Here is a 21,670-nt window from a genome sequence, read left to right on the forward strand (position 1 = left end):
TTATTTTATTCACATTCTCGGACCACACTCATTATTGTCTGATCTATTCTAGTCTATCTAAATTCTAAATCAGTTACACACCTCCTCCACCAGGGAGCGAAAGGCATTCAGGCCACTATACAGACCTGTTATGGTCACTCAGGGATACAGACTGGCTGTTATGGTCATTATTAAAATTGTAGTTGCATAATGTGTGTGTCTGCGGTTGTAAATAATTCCTCCTGAACTTATATTAAGATAAATTAATGTTTATTTTGTTCAGTTTAGGCCTATTATAATGTATTTTATATCAGAACGCATTCACAAAGAGAGGCGCAGTGACTGTTCATGTCCTGTAGAGGGCAGCAGGCTGCCATGGAATGAAATGCTGCTGGTCTGCTGCTCATTGTTCTCAGGAGGAGAATGTAAACAACAGCGTTAGCATGCTAGGCTAGCAGAGAAAACACACACACGCACGCACACACACACACACACACACACACACACACGAACACACCATTAGCATGCTGCTAGCAGAGAGAACACACCAAGGTAAATTCTGGTTTATTGACAAACAGACATAATAATGTTTTAATTCCTGCTATTTGATGGCCTCTATGATGACGCCGATAGCCTGCAGCAGCAGCAGCAGCATGTCTGCTGGTCAGGAGACGGAAGAAGAGTTTAAACAGGAGGAGAAACCTCTCCATTGTTCGGTTTCTGTAGCATCCAGGTCAGTGTTGTTGTTATAAATAATGTTATGTTCTGTAGCCTCCCGGTCAGTGTTGTTGTTATAAATAATGTTATGTTCTGTAGCCTCCCGGTCGGTGTTGTTGTTATAAATAATGTTATGTTCTGTAGCCTCCCGGTCAGTGTTGTTGTTATAAATAATGTTATGTTCTGTAGCCTCCCGGTCGGTGTTGTTGTTATAAATAATGTTATGTTCTGTAGCCTCCCGGTCAGTGTTGTTGTTATAAATAATGTTATGTTCTGTAGCCTCCCGGTCAGTGTTGTTGTTATAAATAATGTTATGTTCTGTAGCCTCCCGGTCAGTGTTGTTATTATAAATAATGTTATGTTCTGTAGCCTCCCGGTCAGTGTTGTTGTTATAAATAATGTTATGTTCTGTAGCCTCCCGGTCGGTGTTGTTGTTATAAATAATGTTATGTTCTGTAGCCTCCCGGTCAGTGTTGTTGTTATAAATAATGTTATGTTCTGTAGCCTCCCGGTCAGTGTTGTTGTTATAAATAATGTTATGTTCTGTAGCCTCCCGGTCAGTGTTGTTGTTATAAATAATGTTATGTTCTGTAGCCTCCCGGTCGGTGTTGTTGTTATAAATAATGTTATGTTCTGTAGCCTCCCGGTCGGTGTTGTTGTTATAAATAATGTTATGTTCTGTAGCCTCCCGGTCAGTGTTGTTGTTATAAATAATGTTATGTTCTGTAGCCTCCCGGTCAGTGTTGTTGTTATAAATAATGTTATGTTCTGTAGCCTCCCGGTCAGTGTTGTTGTTATAAATAATGTTATGTTCTGTAGCCTCCCGGTCAGTGTTGTTGTTATAAATAATGTTCTGTTCTGTAGCCTCCCGGTCAGTGTTGTTGTTATAAATAATGTTATGTTCTGTAGCCTCCCAGTCGGTGTTGTTGTTATAAATAATGTTATGTTCTGTAGCCTCCCGGTCAGTGTTGTTGTTATAAATAATGTTATGTTCTGTAGCCTCCCGGTCGGTGTTGTTGTTATAAATAATGTTATGTTCTGTAGCCTCCCGGTCAGTGTTGTTGTTATAAATAATGTTATGTTCTGTAGCCTCCCGGTCAGTGTTGTTGTTATAAATAATGTTATGTTCTGTAGCCTCCCGGTCAGTGTTGTTATTATAAATAATGTTATGTTCTGTAGCCTCCCGGTCAGTGTTGTTGTTATAAATAATGTTATGTTCTGTAGCCTCCCGGTCGGTGTTGTTGTTATAAATAATGTTATGTTCTGTAGCCTCCCGGTCAGTGTTGTTGTTATAAATAATGTTATGTTCTGTAGCCTCCCGGTCAGTGTTGTTGTTATAAATAATGTTATGTTCTGTAGCCTCCCGGTCAGTGTTGTTGTTATAAATAATGTTATGTTCTGTAGCCTCCCGGTCGGTGTTGTTGTTATAAATAATGTTATGTTCTGTAGCCTCCCGGTCGGTGTTGTTGTTATAAATAATGTTATGTTCTGTAGCCTCCCGGTCAGTGTTGTTGTTATAAATAATGTTATGTTCTGTAGCCTCCCGGTCAGTGTTGTTGTTATAAATAATGTTATGTTCTGTAGCCTCCCGGTCAGTGTTGTTGTTATAAATAATGTTATGTTCTGTAGCCTCCCGGTCAGTGTTGTTGTTATAAATAATGTTATGTTCTGTAGCCTCCCGGTCAGTGTTGTTGTTATAAATAATGTTATGTTCTGTAGCCTCCCGGTCAGTGTTGTTGTTATAAATAATGTTATGTTCTGTAGCCTCCCGGTCAGTGTTGTTGTTATAAATAATGTTATGTTCTGTAGCCTCCCGGTCAGTGTTGTTGTTATAAATAATGTTATGTTCTGTAGCCTCCCGGTCAGTGTTGTTGTTATAAATAATGTTATGTTCTGTAGCCTCCCGGTCAGTGTTGTTGTTATAAATAATGTTCTGTAGCCTCCCGGTCAGTGTTGTTGTTATAAATAATGTTCTGTTCTGTAGCCTCCCGGTCAGTGTTGTTGTTATAAATAATGTTATGTTCTGTAGCCTCCCGGTCAGTGTTGTTGTTATAAATAATGTTCTGTAGCCTCCCGGTCAGTGTTGTTGTTATAAATAATGTTATGTTCTGTAGCCTCCCGGTCAGTGTTGTTGTTATGAATAATGTTATGTTCTGTAGCCTCCCGGTCAGTGTTGTTGTTATAAATAATGTTATGTTCTGTAGCCTCCCGGTCAGTGTTGTTGTTATAAATAATGTTATGTTCTGTAGCCTCCCGGTCAGTGTTGTTGTTATAAATAATGTTATGTTCTGTAGCCTCCCGGTCAGTGTTGTTGTTATAAATAATGTTATGTTCTGTAGCCTCCCGGTCAGTGTTGTTGTTATAAATAATGTTATGTTCTGTAGCCTCCAGGTCAGTGTTGTTGTTATGAATAATGTTATGTTCTGTAGCCTCCCGGTCAGTGTTGTTGTTATAAATAATGTTATGTTCTGTAGCCTCCCGGTCAGTGTTGTTGTTATAAATAATGTTCTGTAGCCTCCCGGTCAGTGTTGTTGTTATAAATAATGTTCTGTAGCCTCCCGGTCAGTGTTGTTGTTATAAATAATGTTATGTTCTGTAGCCTCCCGGTCGGTGTTGTTATTATAAATAATGTTCTGTAGCCTCCCGGTCGGTGTTGTTGTTATAAATAATGTTATGTTCTGTAGCCTCCCGGTCAGTGTTGTTGTTATAAATAATGTTATGTTCTGTAGCCTCCCGGTCGGTGTTGTTATTATAAATAATGTTATGTTCTGTAGCCTCCCGGTCAGTGTTGTTGTTATAAATAATGTTATGTTCTGTAGCCTCCCGGTCAGTGTTGTTGTTATAAATAATGTTATGTTCTGTAGCCTCCCGGTCAGTGTTGTTGTTATAAATAATGTTATGTTCTGTAGCCTCCCGGTCAGTGTTGTTGTTATAAATAATGTTATGTTCTGTAGCCTCCCGGTCGGTGTTGTTGTTATAAATAATGTTCTGTAGCCTCCCGGTCAGTGTTGTTGTTATAAATAATGTTATGTTCTGTAGCCTCCCGGTCAGTGTTGTTGTTATAAATAATGTTATGTTCTGTAGCCTCCCGGTCAGTGTTGTTGTTATAAATAATGTTATGTTCTGTAGCCTCCCGGTCAGTGTTGTTGTTATAAATAATGTTATGTTCTGTAGCCTCCCGGTCGGTGTTGTTGTTATAAATAATGTTATGTTCTGTAGCCTCCCGGTCAGTGTTGTTGTTATAAATAATGTTATGTTCTGTAGCCTCCCGGTCAGTGTTGTTGTTATAAATAATGTTATGTTCTGTAGCCTCCCGGTCAGTGTTGTTGTTATAAATAATGTTATGTTCTGTAGCCTCCCGGTCGGTGTTGTTGTTATAAATAATGTTATGTTCTGTAGCCTCCCGGTCAGTGTTGTTGTTATAAATAATGTTATGTTCTGTAGCCTCCCGGTCAGTGTTGTTGTTATAAATAATGTTATGTTCTGTAGCCTCCCGGTCAGTGTTGTTGTTATAAATAATGTTATGTTCTGTAGCCTCCCGGTCAGTGTTGTTGTTATAAATAATGTTATGTTCTGTAGCCTCCCGGTCAGTGTTGTTGTTATAAATAATGTTATGTTCTGTAGCCTCCCGGTCAGTGTTGTTGTTATAAATAATGTTATGTTCTGTAGCCTCCCGGTCGGTGTTGTTATTATAAATAATGTTATGTTCTGTAGCCTCCCGGTCAGTGTTGTTGTTATAAATAATGTTATGTTCTGTAGCCTCCCGGTCAGTGTTGTTGTTATAAATAATGTTATGTTCTGTAGCCTCCCGGTCAGTGTTGTTGTTATAAATAATGTTATGTTCTGTAGCCTCCCGGTCAGTGTTGTTGTTATAAATAATGTTATGTTCTGTAGCCTCCCGGTCAGTGTTGTTGTTATAAATAATGTTATGTTCTGTAGCCTCCCGGTCAGTGTTGTTGTTATAAATAATGTTATGTTCTGTAGCCTCCCGGTCAGTGTTGTTGTTATAAATAATGTTATGTTCTGTAGCCTCCCGGTCAGTGTTGTTGTTATAAATAAAGTTATGTTCTGTAGCCTCCCGGTCAGTGTTGTTGTTATAAATAATGTTATGTTCTGTAGCCTCCCGGTCAGTGTTGTTGTTATAAATAATGTTATGTTCTGTAGCCTCCCGGTCAGTGTTGCTGTTATAAATAATGTTATGTTCTGTAGCCTCCCGGTCAGTGTTGTTGTTATAAATAATGTTATGTTCTGTAGCCTCCCGGTCAGTGTTGTTGTTATAAATAATGTTATGTTCTGTAGCCTCCCGGTCAGTGTTGTTGTTATAAATAATGTTATGTTCTGTAGCCTCCCGGTCAGTGTTGTTGTTATAAATAATGTTATGTTCTGTAGCCTCCCGGTCAGTGTTGTTGTTATAAATAATGTTATGTTCTGTAGCCTCCCGGTCAGTGTTGTTATTATAAATAATGTTATGTTCTGTAGCCTCCGGTCAGTGTTGTTGTTATAAATAATGTTATGTTCTGTAGCCTCCCGGTCAGTGTTGTTGTTATAAATAATGTTATGTTCTGTAGCCTCCCGGTCAGTGTTGTTGTTATAAATAATGTTATGTTCTGTAGCCTCCGGTCAGTGTTGTTGTTATAAATAATGTTATGTTCTGTAGCCTCCCGGTCAGTGTTGTTGTTATAAATAATGTTCTGTTCTGTAGCCTCCCGGTCAGTGTTGTTGTTATAAATAATGTTATGTTCTGTAGCCTCCCGGTCAGTGTTGTTGTTATAAATAATGTTATGTTCTGTAGCCTCCCGGTCAGTGTTGTTGTTATAAATAATGTTATGTTCTGTAGCCTCCCGGTCAGTGTTGTTGTTATAAATAATGTTATGTTCTGTAGCCTCCCGGTCAGTGTTGTTGTTATAAATAATGTTATGTTCTGTAGCCTCCCGGTCAGTGTTGTTGTTATAAATAATGTTATGTTCTGTAGCCTCCCGGTCAGTGTTGTTGTTATAAATAATGTTATGTTCTGTAGCCTCCCGGTCGGTGTTGTTGTTATAAATAATGTTATGTTCTGTAGCCTCCCGGTCAGTGTTGTTGTTATAAATAATGTTATGTTCTGTAGCCTCCCGGTCGGTGTTGTTGTTATAAATAATGTTATGTTCTGTAGCATCCAGGTCAGTGTTGTTGTTATAAATAATGTTATGTTCTGTAGCCTCCCGGTCAGTGTTGTTGTTATAAATAATGTTATGTTCTGTAGCCTCCGGTCAGTGTTGTTGTTATAAATAATGTTATGTTCTGTAGCCTCCCGGTCAGTGTTGTTGTTATAAATAATGTTATGTTCTGTAGCCTCCCGGTCAGTGTTGTTGTTATAAATAATGTTATGTTCTGTAGCCTCCCGGTCAGTGTTGTTGTTATAAATAATGTTATGTTCTGTAGCCTCCGGTCAGTGTTGTTGTTATAAATAATGTTATGTTCTGTAGCCTCCCGGTCGGTGTTGTTATTATAAATAATGTTATGTTCTGTAGCCTCCCGGTCAGTGTTGATGTTATAAATAATGTTATGTTCTGTAGCCTCCCGGTCAGTGTTGTTGTTATAAATAATGTTATGTTCTGTAAACCAGTGTAATGTTTATCAGTGAGTCGTCCTCAGTAGCAGTCTCTGTATTGAGTTGTGATGAATTGAACATGGTGGACCCTGTGGTAAACCAGTGTAATGTTTATCAGTGAGTAGTCCTCAGTAGCAGTCTCTGTATTGAGTTGTGATGAATTGAACATGGTGGACCCTGTAGTAAACCAGTGTAATGTTTATCAGTGAGTCGTCCTCAGTAACAGTCTCTGTATTGAGTTGTGATGAATTGAACATGGTGGACCCTGTAGTAAACCAGTGTAATGTTTATCAGTGAGTCGTCTACAGTAACAGTCTCTGTATTGAGTTGTGATGAATTGAACATGGTGGACCCTGTAGTAAACCAGTGTAATGTTTATCAGTGAGTCGTCTACAGTAACAGTCTCTGTATTGAGTTGTGATGAATTGAACATGGTGGACCGTTCTGCAAACTGTTAATAAATACTACAACCAATCAATTAACTAATTGACCTACAAGCTCGTAGCGCGCCACTCGGTGGAATGGGTTAAAGACTTGTTTACGTCAGGGTCCTCCATTTTCAATTCATCAGAACATATATAAAGACTATACAAATATAGACTTCTATGCAAAAAAGAATAATAAATCATCATATTCACATTTGGAGAAAAAAATGTGTATTGCTTTGGTCTGTGACAACCTATTGTTTATTTATTTCTAAAAACCATTGATTCATAAACATTTGATTTGTTTGTGATTGATGCAACGCACTCCATATTTGGACGTATAGCTGCTTTGGGGACTCCTTATATGGTTATGGCTAAGTTAAAAACTTAACTTAAAAATAACTTAACTAAAAAAGAATAACTTAAAAATAAATCTTAAAAAACCCCAAATATGTACGAGCTGCGTTCGCTTCCCGCGTTAGCGCGTCTTACTGGTGTAGATTCTTGTCCTAACACCGCGGCGTTGACAATGAATGGAGAACGTATACGTCATGTGGACGAGCACATCCTCATGATGATGAGAGCGCCCCTCACGTCACACGGGTGTGATTCTTCGTGTAGAACATGTACAAATGTACAAGCTCACACTGTGCCGTGTGAGCTTGCTTAATAATAAGCAATTGCTTGCTATGTTTCCATAGACCCACGTTTAATAATCTTCCACGTCAAGTCCTAGAATGACCATATATGGGCGTTCCCAGACTTGTTGTCTCTGCAGCGTCTTCTTGGTTACGGCTCTGTTCCTCCTTCAGGTTCCTCGGAGGTCTTAAAGCTCTGTTCTCCTCAGGTTCCTGCAGGTGGAGTTGGAGCTGAACCTCCTCCTCAGAGGTCTTAAAGCTCTGTTCTCCTCAGGTTCCTGCAGGTGGAGTTGGAGCTGAACCTCCTCCTCAGAGGCGTGGCGTTGGGCGAGCCGGTCAGACACGTCTACAACCCGGTGGAGTACGCCTGGGAGCCTCACCGCCGCTACGTGGAGACCTACTGCCACGCCGGGCAGAGTGTGCTGTTCCTGGGGATGAACCCTGGACCCTTCGGCATGGCCCAGACAGGGGTGAGAGGATGGAGGGGTGAGAGGATGGAGGGGTGAGCATGGAGGGGTGAGAGGATGGAGGGGTGAGAGGATGGAGGGGTGAGCATGGAGGGAGGGGTGAGAGGATGGAGGGAGGGGTGAGAGGATGGAGGGGTGAGAGGATGGAGGGGTGAGCATGGAGGGAGGGGTGAGAGGATGGAGGGGTGTCAGGGATGTCGTCACTCTTACCTAGTTGTGACGTCATCCCCTCCTTATATAAGGCATCCACGCCAGCACCAGTCTCTGTCCGATTATTAATTGTCAACCTTGTCTGTATGAGATTCTAAACTAAACCTGCAATTTAAGCATTCTTAACTTGCTCCCAAAACTGAAGAACATCAAGACCTAACTCCTTGATAAGTTGTTAAGGTCAGCACTTTCTGCTCTTGTGACCAAGACCTTCTCCATCCTTACAGATGAGAGGATGGAGGGGTGAGCATGGAGGGAGGGGTGAGAGGATGGAGGGGTGAGAGGATGGAGGTGGATGGAGATAATTTTCCAAAAAAAATATTATGACATTAGTAATGAGACTTTAAACTATAGTGACTGGAAGCAGAAAGTATTCATGACCATGTTTATTAAGGTAATACAGTCTAGGTGAAGTTGGGCCCAAATACATGGACTTCTATGGGGCTATGGGTTTTTCTGGGTCCAGTGACAGCGCCACAACAGGCCATTATATGAACTTTCAGGAAGTCCCGATTTCCTTAGTGGCTTCACAAAATGTCTGTCTGCCCCCCTGCTTTAAACCTGTGGAACAACCTCCCTTTAACGATAGTACTTTTTTTTATCATAAATTATGGAGCAAAGATGTCCAGATTTTTAACCTTTAACACTTTTCAAATATAGCACATCTGATCTGTTTAGTGGCTCTGAAATACTCCTTTCCCCTTCACTGCCTCCCCCTGGTCAGCCAGGGCACCTGACGGAGGGGAAAGGAACTGGTCGGGGAATAACGTGTTCCTACCCCACGCTACGTCCAAACCGAGGAAAAAAGCGACCTGCTCACTCCTCATGCATTGAAGTAAGCGTGAGCTCAGTTCTGGGCTGGGGCTCTCCCCAGGTTGGCAGAGGGAGAGTAGCGCCCAGGTTTACAGCATAGCTGCGCAGGTAGGGGTGAGAAAATGGCTTACAAAAATAATGAAATAATCAAACCCTCCCTTTCCCTTCTCTGCATCCTATCAGGTCCCTCCTATCAGGTCCCTCCTAATAATCAAACCCTACCTTTCCTGTTCTCTGCGTCCTATCAGGTCCCGTTCGGTGAAGTCAAGTCGGTTCGTGATTGGCTGAAGATCACGGGCGAAGTGGGTCACCCGCCTGACGAGCATCCCAAGCGGCCAATCACAGGGCTGGCCTGCACGCAGAGCGAAGTGAGCGGAGCGCGCTTCTGGGGATTCTTCAAGAAGGTACAGTTCATAGTATACTGTATTTACTGTATATTATACTGCATAATGGTATACGGTATACAGTATTATACTGTATAATGATATACTGTACAGTGTACAGTATTATACTGTATTGTCATTCATCTCAACTTATACATGAGTTGTTGTACAGTGTTGTTTTTGGCAGCAAAATTTAGTTTTAGTCTCAGGGCTGTATTTTGCGTGTCTTAAGTACCAGGTCTTATTACTTAACTTAAGACCTGGAGGCGTGGTCAATGCTCTTTGGCCACTCAGAATAGCCAAATGGCATTGACCACGCCTCCAGGTCTTAAGTTAAGTAATAAGACCTGGTATACTTAAGACACGCAAAATACAGCCCATAGTCTCTTGAATAGTTATCATTTAGTTTTTTGTCACATGACGTTAAGCTGTGTGTGTGTTCAACAACACAGCCATGACGTTAAGCTGTGTGTGTGTTCAACAACACAGCCATGATGTTAAGCTGTGTGTGTGTGTTCAACAACACAGCCATGATGTTAAGCTGTGTGTGTGTTCAACAACACAGCCATGACGTTAAGCTGTGTGTGTGTTCAACAACACAGCCATGACGTTAAGCTGTGTGTGTGTTCAACAACACAGCCATGACGTTAAGCTGTGTGTGTGTTCAACAACACAGCCATGATGTTAAGCTGTGTGTGTGTTCAACAACACAGCCATGATGTTAAGCTGTGTGTGTGTTCAACAACACAGCCATGATGTTAAGCTGTGTGTGTGTGTGTGTGTGTGTGTGTGTTTGTGTTCAACAACACAGCCACGACGTTAACCCTTGGACTACTAAACCTGGAATAAACGGAATTAATCGAAAAATATAAACATGCCATATCCGGAATAGACGGAATTTATTGACTGTCAGTTATTGGGGCTTCAACGAAGAAAAAATGAGCATTTTTTCGCTAATATCGCTAATGTTGGATGTAATCTACCAAAAAACGGCCGAAATCCGCGTGATCGTGCGCCATCACGCACGCGCGCCGTCTCTATGTGCGTCGCTGTGAAAAATGTGATATTTTGCGATGTTTTGCGGTTGATTTGGGGTTAATATGACTTAGTAATGAAAAATATGAAATTAGCCTAGCATCGCCGAGAGTCACGGCAGTGACTTGGGTCAAACTACTACCGGATGTTGATGATCATTTGAACCGGAAGTGACTCCCCTAGATTCCTCTATTTTTGTCAAAATCAGCATAATGGTGCATTCTCGCCATCTGGTGGCAATTCCGGAGAAGACACTAGGATCGTCAGTCTCATCAAAACGATCTATTCAAACCATCAGATCTTTCTATTAATGTTAAAATGATGAATTAAAAATAAGCCAATTTGTTACCCAAACAAAAAAATTGGGGGTGGCAAAGCAAGGGTTTTAAGCTGTGTGTGTGTGTGTGTGTGTGTGTTCAACAACACAGCCATGACGTTAAGCTGTGTGTGTGTGTTCAACAACACAGCCATGACGTTAAGCTGTGTGTGTGTGTGTGTGTTCAACAACACAGCCAAGACGTTAAGCTGTGTGTGTGTGTGTGTGTGTGTTCAACAACACAGCCATGACGTTAAGCTGTGTGTGTGTGTTCAACAACACAGCCATGACGTTAAGCTGTGTGTGTGTGTGTGTGTGTGTGTGTGTGTGTGTGTGTGTGTGTGTGTGTGTGTGTGTGTGTGTGTGTGTGTGTGTGTGTGTGTGTGTGTGTGTGTTCAACAACACAGCCATGACGTTAAGCTGTGTGTGTGTGTGTGTGTGTGTGTGTGTGTGTGTGTGTTCAACAACACAGCCATGACGTTAAGCTGTGTGTGTGTTCAACAACACAGCCACGACGATAAGCTGTGTGTGTGTGTGTGTGTGTGTGTGTGTGTGTGTGTGTGTGTTCATAACATGTATGCATGTTATGTAAACAGCATAAGTGCATTGTATGTAGTCATAGCACGTCATAGTACATAATGTATATCATAGTAGTATAGATGTATAGCTTATATGTATAGTTTCATTATAGATATTCCACTGTTACTTTCTTAGCTTACACATGTTTCATGATAAATGTTTTTTATGTGATGTATTCCCCATGCTTTTTGTTCTTGCTTAATGTAAGTCGCTCTGGATTAAGAGCGTCTGCTAAATGCCTAAATTGTAAATTGTAAATTGTAACAACACAGCCATGACGTTAAGCTGTGTGTGTTCAACAACACAGCCATGACGTTAAGCTGTGTGTGTGTGTGTGTGTGTGTGTGTGTGTGTTCAACAACACAGCCACGCAAAAATAACACTGACAGCCATGAGGTGACAAAAGCTTGCCATCTGTAGAAACGGTTGCCGTTTGGATTGACATTGGACAACAGCTACAGCTTTTTTGGGGTGGGATTTAGCAAAGGACTATAGCCTCGATACCCAGGCTTTCATTTCGTCTGCGCGAAAAATGAAAGCCTGGAGGAACGCATTGGCTGCCTCGGTCTAGAAGTGGGAGTCAACGCTTCTGGGTGTGGGTGTCGCTCCAAATTATGTGACGTAGCGCTTCACCAGGTGGGACGGACAGATCGGTGAGATCCAATCAGGGCGTGCGCAAATCTCAGCCGCGACCCACCCCTATAGACCAGAAACTTAACACGTTAGCTCAGGCTAGCAAAAGGACTAATTAACCGTCAACTAAAAAAAAAACCCTTCCCTGATGATGACTGAACCCCTCCCTCCCTCCAGGTGTGCGTGGAGCCCCAGGCGTTCTTCCGCCACTGCTTCGTGCACAACCTCTGCCCGCTGATGTTCCTGGGCGCCAGCGGGAAGAACCTGACGCCTCCGGAGCTGTGCCGCGGCGAGCGCGACGCGCTGCTGGCGCTGTGCGACGCGGCGCTCTGCCGCACGGTGGAGGCGCTGGGCGTGTCCATGGTGATCGGCGTGGGCCGGGTGGCGGAGCAGCGGGCGCGCCGGGCCCTCGCGGCGGCGGCGGGCATGGGCCACGTGCGCGTGGAGGGCCTCATGCACCCGTCCCCCAGGAACCCGCTGGCCAACCGGGGCTGGGAGGCCGTGGCCAGGGCCAAGCTGACGGAGCTGGGCGTGCTGGCTCTGCTGGGGGACCACGGAGCATAAACCTCATGGGGTTCAGAGTCTTTGCCCAAGGACAGGAGGAGGAGGAGGAGGGGCCGGGGTTTGAACCGCCGACCCCACGGATCATTGGACGAGCTGCTCTACCTCCTGAGACACAGCCGCCCCGCAGTATGTGATTATTTAGTATTTCTGAGGTGATTATCACATACTGGGGCTATTTCTGAGGTGATTATCACGTACTGGGGGTGTTTCTGAGGTGATTATCACATACTGGGGGTGTTTCTGAGGTGATTATCACATACTGGGGCTATTTCTGAGGTGATTATCACATACTGGGGGTGTTTCTGAGGTGATTATCACATACTGGGGCTATTTCTGAGGTGATTATCACGTACTGGGGGTGTTTCTGAGGTGATTATCACATACTGGGGCTATTTCTGAGGTGATTATCACATACTGGGGGTGTTTCTGAGGTGATTATCACATACTGGGGGTGTTTCTGAGGTCATTATCACGTACTGGGGGTGTTTCTGAGGTGATTATCACATACTGGGGCTATTTCTGAGGTCATTATCACATACTGGGGCTATTTCTGAGGTGATTATCACATACTGGGGCTATTTCTGAGGTGATTATCACGTACTGGGGGGTGTTTCTAAGGTGATTATCACATACTGGGGGTGTTTCTAAAGGTGATTATCGCATACTGGGGGTGTTTCTAAGGTACCCATATGTTCCTAGAAGGCCTCTGAGATCCTCGTCCCAAGACCTGCTGGTCGTTCCTCCCACAAAACTAAAAACTAAAGGTGATCGTTGAACCTTTGCTAGTTTTGACCTCCCAGGCTATGGGACGACCGCCGGGACCACCCGGAGTCTGTGGACTTTTTTTTTTAAAAACATTCAAAGACCCACCTTTTTTTAGACAGGCCTTTGCAGAATAGTATACCGGTATTATATACGTGTATACTGTATTGATTTCTTGATTTTTACCAGTGCCGTTTGCGCTTTTTCTTTGCCTTATTCTTATTATTTTTTATTCTAATTATTAATATTACTATTGTTACTATTGACATGTTTTGCTTGTTTGATTGTTGTGAAGCACTCTGACTATATATATATGATGTCCGAAATGTGCTCTAAAAATAAACTGTACTTGTTTACTATAAACCTGTACGTCGTTGAAGGTTTAGAGGACCAGGTTGAGTCTTCAGATTAATGTTTACTATAAACCTGTACGATGTTGGAGGTTTAGAGGACCAGGTATAGTCTTCAGATTAATGTTTACTATAAACCTGTACGTCGTTGAGGGTTTAGAGGACCAGGGGCCTATTTCACGAAACTTGGATTAGAGATTAAGCCGGGCTTTAACACATATCCTGGCTTAATATATCCTGGATCAGTGCTTAACCGGTTTCATGAAAGCTGGTTGATCTTGCCAGATTAACTTAACCAGTTAACCTGGATATGTTGAGGCTTGATTCGGTTTCATGAAAGTGATGCTACATAAGTTACCATGGGAACTTATGCTTTGGACTTAGCCTGCTCCGGACCAGGCTAACAGCCAGGTTTAACCTAATCCTGATGTCTTTACTGTTCATTAAGCAGTCAAACTGATCACAAACCAATGATGTTTTCCAGATGTATTCAATTATTATGGGTTTATGTTGCCTTATTTGTATCGGTCTGCATTAAAGGACTAATTTAAGCACTATATAAAATCAAATAACCAAAATATATAGGCTGCACAACATCATGACAGCTTGTGAGCTTGTAGATCAGCTGCTTTTGGTGAATGTTCCCCATGAATAGGTTTGCTGTCGTGCAAGTGCACGGTTAAGAATAATTATTATATTATATTATTATTCTTTGTAAAAGTGAAAACCACTAAATATTACCATTACTCATTGTTTTACAACATATTGTAACGTTTCACCCACTACTAGTCCTACATACTTACACCTAGAAACCCCATTCAAACCTATTTAGGTTCATCCTACGGTGGACATGTGTGCCTGAAAAGGAATCTTTGAAATGTTTCATAGTTTTAGAAATATAGTGCTTTCAAATTTGAGACATTTATAGGCAGATAGTGGCACTTCAAAAAATCACTTTCACCTAGAAACTCCATTCACACTTTGTAAAATTCAGCTTACTGTGGAAACACATGCTGGAACTTTTTACTTTGAAATGTTTTGTAGTTTCGGAGTTATGTAACTTAAACGCCCAATGCATTCTCAATGGCAATAGCACAAACTTTGGCATGCTAACCCATGAACCTATGACCCTCACCAGTCTGGCCCCTGTCTGGAAAACAACCCCCTTCCCCAAAGGTAGCTCCCTCAGAGGAGGGAGTTATGGCCAAATATCACAATGCGACAATATCATTATGCTTACAATATTAAGAATTCTGTTTTAAGTTAATAGTAGTGGTAAAATGTAAACTATATTTTTGGGGTAGTTAATCATTCAGTCTATCCACTATTGAGAGTATGTTCTCTCTTTAATTACAGCAGCAGTATTTATTTTAGAAGCTTAAGTCCTTGTATCAGTTGGTCTTGAATAGATTAGTAAAGACAATCAGATATACAGAAGGGGGCTGTAATGCAACTATTAAGGATGCAAACTGCCTTAATACCCCATGAAGAAGAAGGATCAGTAAATCTTTGATCCACAGAAGGGGTCTAGAGACAACAAGCCAGACTGTCTATTAAGCCAGGCTTGCTGATCCCGGCTCGCCAAATCCGCCAATTCTGAGCCTCGCTTGGCTTTAGTGGAACGGAATAAACCAGGCTGTAAAGATCAGGATTTAAAAAGCCTGGCTTTGGCCTATATCCTGGATTAGTTAATCCAAGATTCGTGAAATAGGCCCCAGGTATAGTCTTCAGATTAATGTTTACTATAAACCTGTACGTCGTTGAAGGTTTAGAGGACCAGGTATAGTCTTCAGATTAATCCATTCTGGAGGGTCCGGAACCCCTTTTGGTGTTTCAAGCATTATGTTATAATTTAGCTATTGAAAAATAGCAGATCTACAAGCTCACATAGCACGCCACCGAGTGCCGTGCTATGAACTTGTAGGTCTGCTATTTTTTTTTGAAAATTTCGTAAAAAATGTGACACAAATCTTTTAATATGTATGTTCTTTCAAAGTGAATATTTTTAACTCGGGTCTAAATGGAATAATGCAAAACATGCCACGTTGCCACACAGAATGGAGCTAAACCCTCATCTTCACATCTTACTGTGAAATGCTCTGACCCCCCCCCCCCCCACACACACACACACACACACACACACACATTGCATCATCTCTCTGATTTATCTCTCTTTCTAAGTAACCGACCTACAAGTTCTACACGTGTTGGATCGTGTTGCGTTGGAGACTTCAGTGGGCTTGTAGATCGAATGGCTATATTTTGGTTCCACCACGACGACGACGACGGTCCACAGGCCTGCAGTTAAAATGAGGAGGAGATCCAGTAACGACAACAAAGCAGCAACAGCCCCGTCTCTGAGAGAGAGACACGCACAGGGCTGTATTCTGTCTCTGAGAGAGCACACGCACAGGGCTGTATTCTGCGTGTGTCGTATAAATGAAACCAGATTATCAGGCTAAGTAAGTAAAATGTCTTGACTCATCATATAGAACTCTCACTCCTCAGAGACACCACACGTGTCTTAAAGGAGAATTCCATACTTCAAGGCTTTCTTACCTTTCTTTGTAGTTGTTACGTCTCCACCAAAGAGGTCCAGGTGTTATTTGGTGCAAAAGCTCCTTATTGGCTGTTTCCCCTACCATAAGCCCTACATGAATTGCATTAAATTGAATGGGGCTATGGGGTGTTGTGCTAATTCGCTTATTTCCATCGCTCAAAATTATAATTTCTTTGTATATATCCTCTCTTCATAATGTAAATAATATCCCAAGCGGCACACTTTACTACTTCTTTTGATGGAAATAAGCAAATTAGCATAACACCCCATATAGCCCCATTCAATTCCCATTCAATGCAATGCAATTCACTGAGGGCTTATGGTAGGGAAAATAGCCAATAAGGAGTTTTTGCACAAAAAAAACACCTGAACCTCTTTGGTGGGGACGTAACAACTACAAAGAAAGGTAAGAAAGATAAGAAAGCATTCTAGCATGGCATTCTCCTTTAAGTACCAGGTCTTATTCCCTAACTTGAGTAAACTAAAGACCTGGGAGGCGTGATCAATGCTCTTTGGCCACTCAGAATAGCCAAAGAGCATTGACCACGCCTCCAGGTCTTTAGTTTACTCAAGTTAGGGAATAAGACCTGGTACTTAAGACACGCCCATAGTCTCTCACCCCAAGTGAGAGAGCACACATCGTCAGCCCTATAGTTGTCTCACACTGGAGTGGCTGCAAAAACAAAAAAAAAACACAACCATATTTTAAAATACAGAATATAATTTCTGCACGAATAGTGATGATGATGATGATGATGTCTTAGTAATCAGGGACACCAATGAATTCCTGTTCCTATTAATAAATAACCACCGTTAAGAAAAATATATCTGTGATGATTAGTTTATATTTAATAACGGCGTGCAGCTGGTGTGGAACACTTGGCAACGTTGGACGTTGTTGCATTTGACCCTGATTTATCCTTGGCAGTACAACGGTGCCTCGCACCGCAAATAGCCCGAGGTCCCTACCAGGAAGCCCCCCCCCAGGGTCCCCCCACCTTTGTACCACTGAGCATATGTTGGGCAGCAGAGCAGAGGTCGCTGGACGGCCTGGGCGTCTGTAGTGCATTCCTCAGGGTAACTGACCCATATTCCATCTCGCTGCTGGTCAGCACTTACTTTACACTGTAGGCATTCAGCAGACGCTGTGAATCCAGAGCCACGTCCAGTATAAGCAAAGGACAACACATGGTAATTAATAGTCATCTATAAAGGATCATTAAGCAGACCTAAACAACCTACCGATGGACCAACGTTAGAATACCCGAAGGAAATCAGTATTCTGTCCATTGAGACTATAGTTGCTGCCCGATTCTATACGATCAAAATGTGAATCTCGATATTCCTCCGCAATAATTGATAATCACACGATTCTCTTTTATTCTCCATGAAAATATGTATTGTCTTTAGTTTGTAGTTGGTGAACAACATTACTACATTAATTATATATAAATATATGTATTGTCTTTAGTCTGTAGTTGCTGAACAACATTACTACATTAATTATATATAAATATGTATTGTCTTTAGTTTGTAGTTGCTGAACAACATTACTACATGAATTATATATAAATATGTATTGTCTTTAGTCTGTAGTTGCTGAACAACATTACTACATTAATTATATATAAATATATGTATTGTCTTTAGTCTGTAGTTGCTGAACAACATTACTACATTAATTATATATAAATATGCATTGTCTGTAGTTGCTGAACAACATTACTACATTAATTATATATAAATATGTATAGTCTTTAGTCTGTAGTTGCTGAACAACATTACTACATTAATTATATATAAATATGTATAGTCTTTAGTCTGTAGTTGCTGAACAACATTACTACATTAATTATATATAAATATGTATAGTCTTTAGTCTGTAGTTGCTGAACAACATTACTACATTAATTATATATAAATATGTAGTCTTTAGTTTGTAGTTGCTGAACAACATTACTACATGAATTATATATAAATATGTATAGTCTTTAGTCTGTAGTTGCTGAACAACATTACTACATGAATTATATATAAATATGTATAGTCTTTAGTCTGTAGTTGCTGAACAACATTACTACATTAATTATATATAAATATGCATTGTCTGTAGTTGCTGAACAACATTACTACATTAATTATATATAAATATGTATAGTCTTTAGTCTGTAGTTGCTGAACAACATTACTACATTAATTATATATAAATATGTATAGTCTTTAGTCTGTAGTTGCTGAACAACATTACTACATTAATTATATATAAATATGTATAGTCTTTAGTCTGTAGTTGCTGAACAACATTACTACATTAATTATATATAAATATGTATAGTCTTTAGTCTGTAGTTGCTGAACAACATTACTACATTAATTATATATAAATATGTAGTCTTTAGTTTGTAGTTGCTGAACAACATTACTACATGAATTATATATAAATATGTATAGTCTTTAGTCTGTAGTTGCTGAACAACATTACTACATGAATTATATATAAATATGTATAGTCTTTAGTCTGTAGTTGCTGAACAACATTACTACATTAATTATATATAAATATGTATTGTCTTTAGTCTGTAGTTGCTGAACAACATTACTACATTAATTATATATAAATATGTATAGTCTTTAGTCTGTAGTTGCTGAACAACATTACTACATGAATTATATATAAATATGTATTGTCTTTAGTCTGTAGTTGCTGAACAACATTACTACATTAATTATATATAAATATGTATTGTCTTTAGTTTGTAGTTGCTGAACAACATTACTACATTAATTATATATAAATATGTATTGTCTTTAGTTTGTAGTTGCTGAACAACATTACTACATGAATTATATATAAATATGTATTGTCTTTAGTCTGTAGTTGCTGAACAACATTACTACATTAATTATATATAAATATGTATTGTCTTTAGTTTGTAGTTGCTGAACAACATTACTACATTAATTATATATAAATATATGTATTGTCTTTAGTTTGTAGTTGCTGAACAACATTACTACATTAATTATATATAAATATGTATTGTCTTTAGTTTGTAGTTGCTGAACAACATTACTACATTAATTATATATAAATATGTATTGTCTTTAGTTTGTAGTTGCTGAACAACATTACTACATTAATTATATATAAATATGTATTGTCTTTAGTTTGTAGTTGCTGAACAACATTACTACATTAATTATATATGTATTGTCTTTAGTCTGTAGTTGCTGAACAACATTACTACATTAATTATATATAAATATGTATTGTCTTTAGTTTGTAGTTGCTGAACAACATTACTACATTAATTATATATAAATATGTATAGTCTTTAGTCTGTAGTTGCTGAACAACATTACTACATTAATTATATATAAATATGTATAGTCTTTAGTCTGTAGTTGCTGAACAACATTACTACATTAATTATATATAAATATGTATTGTCTTTAGTTTGTAGTTGCTGAACAACATTACTACATTAATTATATATAAATATGTATTGTCTTTAGTTTGTAGTTGCTGAACAACATTACTACATTAATTATATATAAATATGTATTGTCTTTAGTTTGTAGTTGCTGAACAACATTACTACATTAATTATATATAAATATGTATTGTCTTTAGTCTGTAGTTGCTGAACAACATTACTACATTAATTATATATAAATATGTATTGTCTTTAGTCTGTAGTTGCTGAACAACATTACTACATTAATTATATAAATATGTATTGTCTTTAGTCTGTAGTTGCTGAACAACATTACTACATTAATTATATATAACTACTACAAAACTACAACTGTATAAAAAAAGATGCAGGATTTGGAGCTGGAAACAAAACCTTGTAGATGCGCGGCAGCGCGGCGGTCACACGTCTATAATGTTGGGTCACGTTCACTAAAACAAAGACATTCTGTCATCAGACGTCGTCCTATGTATCCAAAAAACACTGTGTTGTACAGTAAAACATGTAAATTACCAGTAAGACGCGCAAACGCGGGAAGCGAACTCAGCTGAGACCCTGCAGATCATGTCTGTCTGTCTGTGTGTCTGTCCCGCTGTTACTGTATATGTGGACCTGGCCCCTTTTGTGCCCATATATGGAGCTGAGTGGACCTGGCCCCTTTTGTGCCCATATATGGAGCTGAGTGATTGCTGATGCAACACACTCCATATTTGGATAGCGGGACAGACACACACACACACACACACAGACAGACATGATCTGCTAGGTCTCATAGTAAGTGCTCACTTCGCAACAATGTGACACGTGAGCTTGTACATCTGTGGTGACGCGTTGTGAGCTTGTAGATCTGTGGAATACTCTACTCCACATGTAAATCAATGTGACGCGCTGTGAGCTTGTAGATCTGTGGAATACTCTACTCCACATGTAAATCAATGTGACGCGCTGTGAGCTTGTAGATCTGTGGAATACTCTACTCCACATGTAAATCAATGTGACGCGCTGTGAACTTGTAGATCTGTGGAATACTCTACTCCACATGTAAATCAATGTGACGCGCTGTGAACTTGTAGATCTGTGGAATACTCTACTCCACATGTAAATCAATGTGACGCACTGTGAGCTTGTAGATCTGTGGAATACTCTACTCCACATGTAAATCACAATGTGACGCGCTGTGAGCTTGTAGATCTGTGGAATACTCTACTCCACATGTAAATCAATGTGACGCGCTGTGAGCTTGTAGATCTGTGGAATACTCTACTCCACATGTAAATCAATGTGACGCGCTGTGAACTTGTAGATCTGTGGAATACTCTACTCCACATGTAAATCAATGTGACGCACTGTGAGCTTGTAGATCTGTGGAATACTCTACTCCATATGTAAATCAATGTGACGCGCTGTGAGCTTGTAGATCTGTGGAATACTCTACTCCACATGTAAATCAATGTGACGCGCTGTGAGCTTGTAGATCTGTGGAATACTCTACTCCACATGTAAATCAATGTGACGCGCTGTGAGCTTGTAGATCTGTGGAATACTCTACTCCACATGTAAATCACAATGTGACGCGCTGTGAGCTTGCAGATCTGTGGAATACAGAATAAGGACCAAAAAACAAAAACCCTCAGCCTGACTGAGCTGGTCGGCAGGTCAGGAGGTCACCTGTTCATTGAGACCAATCAATCAATGGTCCGATTGGAACCAGATGATGTTCCATCCGGTGCATCGACACGCAGCATCCGGGACAGGGTGGAATGGAATGAAGGCGCAATGATGTCTGATGGTTATTGTGAAAGACTGAAAAGTACCATCTATGTTTGGTAAACAACACGCTGCATATAAATACTGTGTGTGTGTGTGTGTGCACGTGTGACACATATACTGTTGCTGTCTATTTCAGGGTCATTGGGCTTCATAGCAGATGTACAGCCCCCCCACCCCCCCCCTCCCCTCCCCCTCCACTTCCTCCAACTCCAGTTCTTAGAAAAGGCAGAAGGAGCTTCATCTTCATCAACAACAACAACTAAAGGGATACTAGATGGACGGTATCCGGTAACGAGACCATGTTCACATGCGGACGATATTATAGTCTCCGGTAACGACCCAGCCGCAGGTTGTGGAAGAAAAAAGGGATTTGGAGTCCAGCCTTCACCGATCCGCCGTGGCG

General features: G+C 40.4%; 1 protein-coding gene across 3 annotated transcripts; it reads left to right on the forward strand.

Moving 5' to 3' along the window:
- The first annotated feature begins 409 nt into the window (after window positions 1-409).
- LOC308322990 (single-strand selective monofunctional uracil DNA glycosylase-like) lies at window positions 410-13,406 on the forward strand. 3 transcript variants are annotated; one of them, XR_013964785.1, is made up of 5 exons: window positions 410-712; window positions 7,624-7,819; window positions 9,088-9,243; window positions 11,963-12,501; window positions 12,874-13,406. XR_013964785.1 is itself a non-coding variant. In XM_080774549.1 (4 exons), exons 1-4 carry the CDS (start codon window positions 588-590, stop codon window positions 12,347-12,349), a joined length of 864 nt encoding a protein of 287 aa, XP_080630675.1. In that variant the 5' UTR covers window positions 410-587; the 3' UTR covers window positions 12,350-12,588. The 3 variants fall into 3 exon arrangements, 1 of the variants encoding a protein (XP_080630675.1); XR_013964786.1 differs by having other exon boundaries at window positions 12,936-13,406; XM_080774549.1 differs by lacking the exon at window positions 12,874-13,406 and having other exon boundaries at window positions 11,963-12,588.
- The last annotated feature ends 8,264 nt before the right edge of the window (window positions 13,407-21,670 follow it).

The sequence above is a fragment of the Protomyctophum bolini genome, assembly GCF_963924005.1.
Source record: "Protomyctophum bolini genome assembly, chromosome: 2".
Lineage (NCBI taxonomy): Eukaryota > Metazoa > Chordata > Actinopteri > Myctophiformes > Myctophidae > Protomyctophum > Protomyctophum bolini.

Coding starts and splice junctions, on each gene's coding strand:
- LOC308322990 (XM_080774549.1), top strand. CDS start 588: ATGGCCTCTATGATGACGCCGATAGCCTGCAGCAGCAGCAGCAGCATG. Junction 713..7,623: donor TCGGTTTCTGTAGCATCCAG/GTCAGTGTTGTT, acceptor TGTTCTCCTCAG/GTTCCTGCAGGTGGAGTTGG. Junction 9,244..11,962: donor TCTGGGGATTCTTCAAGAAG/GTACAGTTCATA, acceptor CCCTCCCTCCAG/GTGTGCGTGGAGCCCCAGGC.